We start from the raw sequence: 12,503 nt of genomic DNA on the forward strand, positions 1-12,503 counted from the left end.
AAATAAGGGAAGCCGTGTGATTCCTGGTTTCAGTTTCTCTAGAGCGGGAGAGGGAGGAGAACTTGGTGGCTTGGTGGCTGGCTGTGGTGTTGGGATTGGGACTGGAACTTGGATCTTTGGCCTGCAATTCTGGCTGCTGGAAAAGGGGGTTGAAAAGCCTCTTTTCTCTTCTCTTGCTTTCTTGTTTTTCTTACTGACTGAGGACTGGGGAGGCTTTTTGGAAAAGGGTGCTTTTTTCCTCCCCCCCCATCCTAGTCTTAGCTTTTCATCTTCACCCCCCCCCCAGCTTTGGGGCTCTATAACTCGGAGGTCCGTATTGCAATCTTCATGAAACTTGGAGGGTGACTGGAGGAGAGCCTACTGAAAACTCCCTGCAAGTTCGGGCTCTCTGAGCATGAAGGGGGCCATCCTGGGCCCCCCAAACTGGTTCAGAAATCTGGTGAGTTCTTTAAAGTTCATGTTCAGTGTTCCGTAGAAATTAACAAACCACAAACCGAGCAGTTCAGGTTTTTTTTCATTCCATGCCCATCTCTAGTTTAGAGCATTATCCCTAAGAAAAAAGGTAAAGCCTTCAGTACCTTTTTGCTTAGAAAAAGATGACCACTGAAGAATAGGGATGCCACAAATTTCTTAGAAAGAGATACTACTGAATTGCAACTGATAATGAAACTCAAGACAATGTATCCACCTGGATTAAACAGAGACCTAGGCTTCCTGTCTAATGCTGATTTCTCCATACCTACTGCCCCTCTACATATCCCACCTAATCCAATCATACCTGCTATTGTCATTCATTGACTATTGATATTTATTTATTGTCATTCAGCATCTGAAATCACACCACTCTTCAAGATATAAGGACAGATGGATTCACATTCTAACTGTATCTGAAGAAGTGAGCTGTGACTCTTAGAATATCTGTTTTGTAGATATAGCTATAGAGGTCTGAGATCCTTTTGTAGCTTCATCCCTTGAAGTTATTTAATATTACATACCACAGTGTGGCGCTCTAGCAGCAGGATAGGAAGGTTTAGGCAGACATTGCCTGCCTCTGAGCATCTACAGAATGAAATTCTGAAATGTTGCAAAACCTTCCTCCTGCCCCTTTTCTCTTACAATATCTATTTGATCAAAATAGAATTCCAAAAAAGCAGTAAAGAAACATGATGTATTTCAGGAAGAAATTAGGTAAAGAGGAATTAAGAGAACTTCTCACAACCAGGGTCCTCTCACCTCCTCTCCAAGTTGGGCAGGAACAGAAACAATGCTTTTGTAATCTGCTGAACAACCCATCACAAAGGAGGGAGGAGAAAGAGCTAATTTCTCTCCCTTTCTCTGCAGCCTAAGCTGACATCTTGTAGGGAGGGAGAGACAAGGCTCTTGGGCTTCCAGTCACCCCTGTCCTAAATTTGTTGCATCTCATCAAGTCTGGGATGCAGCAAAGTTTCCAGGACGGGAGACTAGAAGAACCGAACTTCCAGAGGATCACTCAAGAGTTGGTTCCTGATTCCCAACACTTGTAAAAAACTCAAACCTTTGCTTACTATAGAGCAAAATTTCCAAATCAAGAGATCAGAATCTGACTCCCACCTGATCCCTCATCTGTGATACATAAACAGTTTCCAAAGAATCTTTTTTCCATAGCGCAGATTTTGTGGCGTTAGAGAAGAAACAGAAGGGAAGTGATCACAATGAATATTCATTCGCGTTATTGATGTGAAGGAATGCCCAGCAGCAGAAGGGGCAGGGAGGCAGGTTATCTCAAACGTGACATGTTTTTGAGGCAGCTAGCCCTTCTGTTTAAGGGGGAAAGACAGACACTCGATGTAGGTCATTGCATGGGATAATCAAATGCAATTGTTTTGCTGACAGTACATAACATGAAAAATTATGCACAGTTGTTCTGCTTATTTTAATAAGAAAACACATTCTCTCCTCATTTACACATTTCTAAAATACTTACTAATGCATTCTGGTAAAGGTTTATCCCAATGACCATTTGGCTGGCAGACTAAAACTGAAGATCCAAATAAAAAATATCCAGGATTGCAATCATAAAAAACAACAGTGCCATAGGTGAAATTTCCATGCTCAATTTTACTCTCTCGTATGGAATTTGCAGGAATTCCTGGATCAGAACAGTTGACCACTGCAAAAGAAAAATATAGACAACACAGTAGTACATTTGTTAGACTTTATTAGAAATGATTTTGTTTCCAGTGGTTTCAATGCTGCATTGCTAAATAAAAGAAAAAAATATGCACTAAATAGCATAGCATCAGAATAACTCAAAAAATTCTTACAAGTGTCGGCTCAGTAAAAGGGGAAACTTGAGGGGTCATCCATTGCAGCTTATACAGAATCAAGAGCCATCCTTGAACTACTGAGCCAGCAATGATTGATGGAAACATTGTGGAAAGAAAAAGTATCAGCACAATCCTCTTCTATTGCAGAAGCTCTTTGACTTTGAGGAATGAGGAGTTGTAATGACAGTTTCATATTTCCTTGCTCTTGCCCCCTTCCTCTGATCTTATCAGCCTCTCAAAACCAGAGTGCCACAGAAATGAATGAAACAATTGTAATTCATTTGTTGATATGCCCATTCATTTTTTGTTATTCTAAAGAATTTAACAAGTTAGGCCTTTTGGTTTTCCCCCATTCATTTGAAAATGAACACACATATTATGGCTTATTCATTCTTTATAATTCCATGTGATGAAACTGATGGGAAATGTAGGCATCCTGGTCTTACAGCTTGGCTCTCCAACTGCTGTCCAACGGACTTTTCAACTGTCACTTGTCCAACATTCCACCAAGCTGCCTACATTTCCCATCAAAACTTGAGGGAAGCTCACAAGTGTCCAACCTGTGTAAGGCGTCACTTGTAGTTTGGCCCTGAATATGTCTTTGGTTTGCTTCATTCTCACTTTCAGGGTTAAGCCAACTATAGTCTGTCTTTTCAATACAGCACTCATACTAATTCTCATTATAATTACTCCTTTTGTTTTACTGCTTTCCTACAACATATACAAGTAAGTGGCCCAGAGGAAAGAAGAGAACAAACTCTTGCTTGGTTCAAAGAGTTTGGAATGGAAGAACGGTGATAACATATATGTGACACAAACTATGGGTTGGATCGATGTATTGTCGAAGGCTTTCGTGGGTTTTCCGGGCTGTATTGCCATGGTCTTGGCATTGTAGTTCCTGACGTTTCGCCAGCAGCTGTGGCTGGCATCTTCAGAGGTGTAGCACCAAAAGACTATGGGTTGGATCAATTGCAAGGACCTTGTGAGGGCCATGGAAAGATTCCTTTCCCTTCTCCTAGCAGTCTTTTCTAACTCCAGTAAAATTTATTCCCAGGGCTCTGGGACCCAGGGGACTAATAGCTCCACAGGTTGGGGGGGTGCAGTGGGGAAGGAGCAAAACCACTTACACTTCTGTCAGTGGAGCTCCACTCATTCAAGAGACAGAGGGAACAAATTTACTCCATTCCTTTTCCCCACAGCAGCCTCCTAACCTGCATGAGGGTCTTCTGACCCCAAGAACAAATTTTCTAAGTTGGAAAGGGCTGCTAGGGGGCAGGGGGGAGCTAAGAGGATTGGTGTTCTTCAGTGCCTTCCACTGATTATTCATATGATCCCTATTATATTTTGTACTAGGCTAGTAGTCCATCTACAAAATTAGTGACCCCTTTTAGGGATAATGTTTGAATCTGTACCCATTGGGTTAAAATGAAGAGCAGGTATTAGCACTTTAAAATATTGAATTAGTATGTGGACTAGATCTATTCTCAAGTAGATTGTATACAGATTTTTTAACAATGGGGAAGCAAAGGATTTTAGCCATATACTATTTTTAAAAAGATAGTAGTTCAGAAAAAGTAGAGCAATGTTCAAAACAAGACAGAAACAAGAATTAGAATACTAGATAAATGAGAGATGGTGCCACATAGTGACTTATACACAGAATTAGCACAGAATTTTTTCAAGTAATTTTTCTCATTATGAATGATGCTGGTTTTTTTCCTGTCATTGTGAGAGGAATTTACTAGAGGGATATAGTTGTTTAACTTGATATAAGAACAACTTGCAAGCTTGCAGATATTTTTTAAAAATTGATTGATGTTTATGTTGATCAATGGAAATGTCATAGTCCTCAAAGAAAGAACTAGCTCTGGTATCCTATGGCGATGCGGGGGCGGTGGGGGGAACAATTTGATGCTCATTAGTCCTTTGGTGTTCGAAGTTTACTTTCAAGATATAATTTAAAATGTCATGGCTGTCAAAGCTTTCTAAAACCAAGTGAATCGATACACACCTTGGGCTTCTGACCCTTAGAATTATAATACTTAGAATATTATATTAGGGCCCAATACCAATGCACAAGTGATTTAGCATTGTTAGGCAAAATTCTAACTAAACCTCATATAGTTGATATGATTTAGAGTCCAACAATGTAAGATACATTTTTTTAAAAAAAGCTTAGCTGTAGCTTCAAGAGGAAAGCAAAGTCTCAAACAGAAGACCAAACACATTGTGTAAAACAATTAAAATACAGTACATTTTTATATTCGACGCTGTCTAAAAAATCTACCATGGGCCATATGCAGTTCCTGTTGGAAGGAAAAATATGATCCATACACACTCATAGTGCAATCCTAAGAAAACTTTCATAGGAATAAGCGTCGCTGAGTAGACCTAAGTAGGATTCTGATTGTTCACTTGATTCATTTTTTATTCAAAGAGCTACTAGCATCAGCAAAAAAGTACTTCCATTCACAAAACACGAGTTCTTTGACCAAGTTTCTCCACCCCTTCAGTCTGTAGACTCCAGCATGCTTGTGATTCTAGAGGGTCTGACAGCTTTTGCCAACTTCAAGGGACCACAGATGGGAAGGGAGATAGTCCTGGTATGTCAATGGAACTCTGTGGCTTTTAGATGCAAAACATTATTTTTGAAGAACAGAAAATTCCCAATCTTCAAACACCTGTTGCCTTTTCCCAAGCTGCTTTTTAGAAAAAAATGCCTAGCACAGGAATTAATTGCACAGTCTCCAATTTCACTTTGTTCTTTCTTCTTTATCTAAAGCAAGCCTTCCACCCCAGCAAATTAGTTCTTACCTTTACATATCGGTGGTGGATGGCTCCATTGCCTGTTTGCTTGACACTGGGCTTTTGTTGGTCCTTGCATGACATAGCCAGTGTTACAAGAGAATGTGACAACATCATTGAAATTGAAACCATTCCCACTCGTTCGTCCATAAATCGGACTACCAGGATGACCACAACTAACAGCTACCATCAGAAACAAGCAAGAGAGGAAGAGTATTGTTATAACTTTTCGTGGCGCTGAAAAATTAATAGCATTGGGTCCCCCCCACTGGTGTAATAAAGATATCCTAGCCTTGTCTCTGGTTTCAAGTTCTCAAAGATAAAACACATATGACCATACATTGGAAAGTAACAGGAGTTCAAAAAGGAGACAAACTTGTGCTACAGGAGGTTAAGCACATGGTTCATGCCAGCAGTAGTACCCATATCCATGGATAAAGATCTCTCTTGTAGAGCTTCAAGATCTTCAGCAGTTAGACTAGGGCTAGCAAACAAAAAGTTTCAGGGCTGCACCCAAGGGCTTTCCTTCCCTCTCCTCTTAGGACTGGTCTAGGGCTGTCAGATGGTGGCATACAATTTAACAATCAAGAAGGGAGATGAAAGAATTGGTGAACTAGATAAAATTCATGTGTATGAAGGGGTTGGGATGTGTGCTTTCATATTTCCAGTTTGAAATGCAGGTATATTAGGGAATCCAGATTGATACCCAAGATTCTTGAATTTACTGGTATTCTGATCCTGATTATTCCTGGAAATATTTGGGAATATCTAGGAATAACCAGGACTGGCATTTTAAAGATTGCAACAGCTTGTTTTTCTTGCTTTTGCAGGTTTCCTGGATCAAAATGGAATGGGAAAGGAGGCAACCGTCACACTTCAATGGCATTGCATGTTAAGGGGAGCTCAACTATCCATTCAATCATGGCAGTTCTCTCATGGCCCACAGAAAAACTGACTGCCTGACTGCAGCTTCGGGGCAAGATTTTTTGGAATGCATGCTTTTGACTGTTCTAGCCTGCCTGTGTCTTACTTCTGCTCCCTGCAGCAAGGTTATTTCTGCTAGGATTCTCTGGTTTGGCATTGATTCTGTTGGGCGTTGTTGATTTTTTTTTTTTGCATCAGGAAGCTTTTGGCCAGTGGTTGACCTTGTGTGTTTGGCTAAGACTTCTTCGCCCTGGAGAAAGCAATGGATTTTTTCCCCCACAGGATTTTTTCCCCACATGGAGAGTAGCTGAGGGCACCTTGTTGAGGGGCCCATAGATCTGGACCCTTGACCCAATCTACATGAAACTCACAGTTTCTTTGGTGGATAGGCAGCAGCAGCATTGCTGCAATTTTGGTCCAATTTGCACAAATAACAACATTCCAGGACCCCCGGAAAGATTCCCACATAAAGAATAATGGACTCAGTTAATTTTGGAATACCCCCGCCAAAACCTGGTCTAAATACTAAACCAGTATGGAAGGACTGGACTATAAGAGAATACTGATATTTCTGGCCTTCTCTATACTTGAATCTGAAATATACTTATTTTTTAGTGCATATTCCTCTCTGTAAAGTAGTTCTTATACACTATCTGTTCCAGTTATTCTCTTTCATTTCTGTGATAGATACATAAACAACCAATCCATGCTTGCACAGAACTGCACAACTGCTGTGATTTCTTCAAATCCAGTTTAATTTCTGACTTCTCTGTGGGAATCCTTTGATGAAATTAGGGAAGGAATTTCAATGGGAAATTTAAAAAAAAATTAAAAACATCAGGAGCCCCACTTCTCCTTTTGTAGTGATGGCTGGGTTAATAGCTGGTGTGCATCATCTTGATTAGTCTTTCTTTCTTTGGAAGGCAATGTCTTCAAAAGAAAACAGTTTTCTAAAATAACTGAGACACATCATTGCTGGTTTCATTCCCCAATACAATATAGCCTATTTCTACAGTGTAGATTCTTCCACTATATAAAGGTTAAATAGACTCAGATTAGTTTATGTAATGCTAAGGAGAATTTTTTTTTAATTTGATTTTTTAAAAACATCATATATGCTAATCCACTGCGACATGCAGTTTCTGAAAACCAGCTTTTAGTTTTCAGGGTAATAAACTGTTCGTTTTCAGTGTACCCCTTTACCAAATTAGTAGAAGCAGAACATGCATCATGCAAACCTTTGCTATCCTTACTTACGCACACAGGATGGAAGTTGACCAGACCAGTTGTGATCTTGTTGGCATATTCGTACAGATGAGCCAATCAATCGAAAGCCAGGATTGCACTGGTACACAACGGTGTCTCTGTACCCATAATTTTCTCCAATTACTTGACCATTTACTATAAGATCTGGAATACCACAATGGCCCGCTAAAATAAGATTAAAAAATAATTATGATAGTTTAAAATGCATACAGATTTAAGTCCTATCCTTACGACTACTGGCCTTATATTAATTTACATTTCTATTTTTTTCAGAGCTGAATGTATGTTGATTTGAGTGGAAAATGTGACATAAAATAAATAAAATTGTCCTCACAACCTTACAAGGTATGTTGAGCTGAAACACAGTTCTGGCTTGAGGTCACCCAGTGCTCTTCATAACTGCGCTGGGATTTAAATCCCAGCCTCTTCAAGGGGAACATTCAGTCCACCACACCACACTGCAGCAGCTCTCCTAGGATTTCTTTGAAACATTTTACTTAAACAAGAATGGTGAAAGACAGTGTGGACGAGTGGCTAGGGGGCTGGATTTGGATCAGCACATCCCACTAAGACCATCTTAGGTTGGTCCACTCTCAGGCTAATCCAATCTCTCACATTTGATCTGAGAATAAAATGGGGCAACCTTTATGTGTACCATCTGAGCGCTTTGGACAAAGGATTTCCAGAATGGGAATTATCTTGTGGGTCCCGCAGGGCTCAATCTAATCTCCCATGTTATTCAACCTCTATGTAAAAACTTTAGGAGAAATCATTTGCAGCTATGGAGTTGGATATCATCAATACGCAGATGATACCCAACTCTATATCTCAATATCCAGGTCCCCACAGGATGCAGTAGAAATCTTAGATCACTGCCTGACAGCCGTAGTGAAATGGCTGAAAAATAACAAATTAAAATTGAACCCAGACAAAACTGAAGTGATGCTTGTTGGGAAGTCAGATATCTTGAAAGACATTGTACTCCCCACCTTCGATGGAGTTCGTTTGACCCTTGCAGACTCGGTTAAGAGCCTAGGGGTTATACAGGAGCCAGCACTAGAACCAGAAAAAAACCGAACTATGTGGTTCGTGGTTCATTAAATTTCACGAACCACGAACTTTCATAAACCTGCCCATGGTTCACGAACTGGTTTGTTTGGTTCGTGAAAATGTCACATCCAGGTCAGAAAATCATCACTTCCATGTCAGCAGAAGGTCACTTCTGGGCCAGCAGAAGTTCACTTCCAGATCAGCAGAAGGTCTGCAGGAAGTCCATCCCCTGTTGCCTAGGAAACTGATTGATTGGCACCAGGCTGTCTGCAGTGCCGAACCAAAAAATGAACCAAACGAACCAGCCTAAAAGTTCATGGTGGTTCATCAGAAATGGGATCTGACGAACCATGGTTCGTGAACCATGAACCGGCCTGGTTCGTGCTTAATTTTGGTTCGTGTTTTGGTTTGTGCCCATCTCTATCCAGCACTACTACTAGAAAAACAAGTTAAGGCAGCTGCAAAAAATGCTTATTACAATCACACTGCATCACAATGCATGTCCTAGAATTGATTATGTGCTTAATTTTGGTTCGTGTTTTGGTTTGTGCCCATCTCTATCCAGCACTACTACTAGAAAAACAAGTTAAGGCAGCTGCAAAAAATGCTTATTACAATCACACTCTATCCTGGAAAATGGCTTCTTATCTCAACATAGGCGACCTGGCCACCTGGATCTATGTTACAGTAACATCAAAACTTGACTATTGTAATGCATTATACATTGGTCTCCCATCTAAGTTAACTAGGAGGCTTGAATTGGTGCAAAATGTTGTGGGCTCGACTATTATCAGGAGCAAGCAGGAGATAGAACATCACTCCCATCCTACAGTCATTCCATTGGCTACCTATCAGTTACCATGCTCAGTTCAAGGTATTGGTTATTACATACAAAGCCCTTCATGGCCTTGGTCCAGCATACCTACAGGACCACCTCTCTCTCTATGTCCCTCCACCGCAGCTTTGCTCATTTGAACAGGGTCTCTTGCAGGTGCCAGCCTGTACATGGGTGAAATCAACAGCAGCCCATACATGGACTTTCTCTGTGGTGGTCCCTACCCTATGGAATGACCTGCCTGAGGAGATCAGGAGAACCCCCACACTAAGAGGGTGGTATTGTAGGAAAAGGATCCCACATGTTTCGCTAAGGAGTTAGAAACCATAGATTTCACCATTATGTTGTCTTACATATTATCTGTTGCTTTAAATATGTACTCCTATATACTACCTGTGCTTTATGTTGTTCAATGCATGTCCTAGAATTGATTATGTTCTGTTTCAGCAACTCCTCAACCCCATACTGGATCCTTGCTAATACTATAAACTTATATTCTTTTACCCCATGACATTGTTTATGGAAATGTTGTTGACACTGTATGGAAATGCCTGCCCTTGATCTTGCCATTGATTGTACTAATCTCACACTATGTAATCCACCTTGACTCTCAGTGAGAAAGGCAGAATATAAATGACATAAACAAACAAACAAACAAATAAAATAAATAAATAAATACGCTATTAATGCAAGAAAACAAATCATAATCAAACATTAGACTGGCACTTTTAAACCTTAAGCTTAATCTTTGTTAAAATGCCACCACTCTGGCTGATATATGTGACAAATTATAAAGTTGGTAGTTGTCTTCTGATATTTAAGCACATCTGCCCAACCTGTGAATCACCCAGCCAAACACAGGCTAGCCATGTACAATGACTTAATTAGGGAACCAATAAACATCGTGTTTTTGCTACCTGCTTTGCATTTGATCAAAAAGTGGTTTTTAAGCATCCGGTGGGCCAATGCTGACGTGGTGGATTGGACTCTTGTGCAGTTTTCAACATGTACTGGTCTCATTTAACTATATACTTTGTAAAATATCCTCTGTCCCTTGTGATGTAAAGCATCAATTTTCTGAATATGGAAGTGTGTGTAGCCATCATAAATATTTATTCCCATGAATTTACTTGAAATAAACCCAGTTTGGCCATTTGAAAGTCAACCTAATTCATCTTATTTCAGAGGGTTTCCCATCATTGTATTCCAGGAAACCACAGATTCAGTCTTCTGTCAAACTCCCACATTCTTTCTTTCTCTTTCTACACACACACATGTAAGAGGATGTTCTAATATGTGTATTTTCCATTTGAAGACAAAATCTGGACCATGGGAATGAAAAGAAGCATTTCTGAAAGAAAGAGGCTGTTGTAATCGCTTTCATTTAAACAGATTCCCATTACCAAGGAAACCATTCTTTTTGTCTGCATGTCTTTGGAAACGGCTGCCTTGTTATGTATTATGCATTGAAAAAGGAGATGCAGAAGTATTTTAAACCATGCAATAATAGAATTATTATGGTTAATTGGTAACTGTTTATCGTTTGGTCATTACAACATGGTTTGTTTTAATTCCTTTGCATTTCACTGACTTCGAACTGCTTCTCCCCCACTCCCCTTTGCCTTTTTTCTTTTTAAGTTGTCTGTGATGAAAAGAATTTCAAAGTGACAATATGACATTGTCAGGAATATAAGAGCGCCAGCTACAGTAAAGCATGGCTACACACCACACATTTTATGGCTCCATCTGTTGTTAAGGGGCTTTCAATTCTTCCATTTTAAATTATCATTTTCAGGTCTCTGGGACAGTTGGGAAAAAATTATTCTTTCCCAAAAGTTTGAATCCATTCTTCCTGGACATTTTAAAAGTTACACAACTATTGTTCAATTTAAAACGTAGTTGCTCTCAATCATTCCTTTGTAGGACAATAACTCTTTCCACATGCCTTCTTACAATAGAAATTTTCTCCAGGTTTTTACTTTATATGACAATGGTATTTCTACAGTATAGGAAAAAAGAATTTATTATTTTGTTCAGTAATATAAAGATGGCACATAATAAACCACTTTTTGGTCATAAATATGCCGTTTTGAATAACTATGTTAGCATTTGGAATGATACCAATGAGCTGATCTGTTCTTTCCATTCAGTTCATAATTTAAACTAGAAAATTCCTTTCTATCCAGCTGATTTTTATTGCTTACACCAGGGCTTTTTTTCAGCTGGAACGTGGTGGAACAGAGTTCTGGCACCTCTTGAAAATAGTCACGTGCCTGGTGGCCCCGCCCCCTGATCTCCAGACAGAGGGGAGTTTAGATCACCCTCTGCACCATGGTGCAGAGGCCGATCTAAACTCCCCTATGTTTGGAGATCAGGGGGCGGGGCCACCAGCCATGTGACCACTTTTGCTGAGGGTGATTTAAACTTTAAATCTGCATCTTGTTCCAACTGACCCAGAGTGATGTCATTGCGCGGTCCTGGGAACATTTGCACAATTTGCCCATGTGCATGTGGTACCAGGGGCACTACTGCCAGCTAATTCTGTGGTACCCAGTCCAAATTTAACAATAATGTACACACACATACAAACATTACCCCCCCACAAAAAATTACACATGCCTTTGAAATCAGGTGGTATCTTGGCTTGCTACATAGCAGCCCCAGATGTTGTGTGGAAATGCAATGGCAGTGGCAGCCATTGGGAGGAAGTGAGGAGAGAAAGTTGGAGCCACATGCTTGCTCTCCTCTCTGCACCAAGTGCAGGGGAGAGGTGAACAAGCAGGCAGGAAGGAACAGGACAGCCTAAACAGGCAGGTAGGGATGAGCCAGAACACCAACACACAGGTTGAGAGAAACTAGGACCAGAGATGGGGTGGGGGTGGGGACTGTCAAAAGCAGTTTCAAGGAGTTAGAAAATGGAATTTTCCTTCTACCATGAGTTCCCATCTTGTACTAATGTTACACATCTGATTAAGTATATCCTAGTTCAAGAGCCACTTCTGTTAAAGAAAAGCTCCTGAAGATTGGAAGGCTTCAAACTTGGCTGTTTAGAAATCGATCAATATCTTGATCTCCAAGGGGCCACGAGACTCTGCTTTTTCATTTTGGTGACCTCCCCCCCTTCTAAAAGCATGTGGGAGCATCTTTTTAATGACAGCAGCCAAAGATCTGGCACAATTTCCCCTCAACTCACTCAGGAAAAGGGAGACCTATGCGGACTATGCCAAGCACTGAGCTACAAATCTCATTTATTTTATAGCCCAGGCTGCCTTTCAACAGTATTGACTTTTCTATGTCATTCTCCACACTCAGTTTTA

General features: G+C 40.3%; 1 protein-coding gene across 3 annotated transcripts in view; it reads right to left on the bottom strand.

The window, feature by feature from the left end:
• CSMD3 (CUB and Sushi multiple domains 3) overlaps positions 1–12,503 on the bottom strand; it is a 922,268-nt gene that overhangs the window by 94,735 nt on the left and 815,030 nt on the right. For all 3 annotated transcript variants that reach the window (XM_054984891.1, XM_054984890.1, XM_054984889.1), the window contains 3 exons: positions 7,293–7,466; positions 5,121–5,294; positions 1,964–2,149 (listed from right to left, as the gene is read on the bottom strand). In XM_054984891.1, the coding sequence (XP_054840866.1) occupies positions 1,964–2,149; positions 5,121–5,294; positions 7,293–7,466 (534 nt within the window). The remainder of the gene's footprint in view (positions 1–1,963; positions 2,150–5,120; positions 5,295–7,292; positions 7,467–12,503) is intronic.

The sequence above is a fragment of the Eublepharis macularius genome, chromosome 7, assembly GCF_028583425.1.
Source record: "Eublepharis macularius isolate TG4126 chromosome 7, MPM_Emac_v1.0, whole genome shotgun sequence".
Taxonomy (NCBI): Eukaryota; Metazoa; Chordata; class Lepidosauria; order Squamata; family Eublepharidae; genus Eublepharis; species Eublepharis macularius.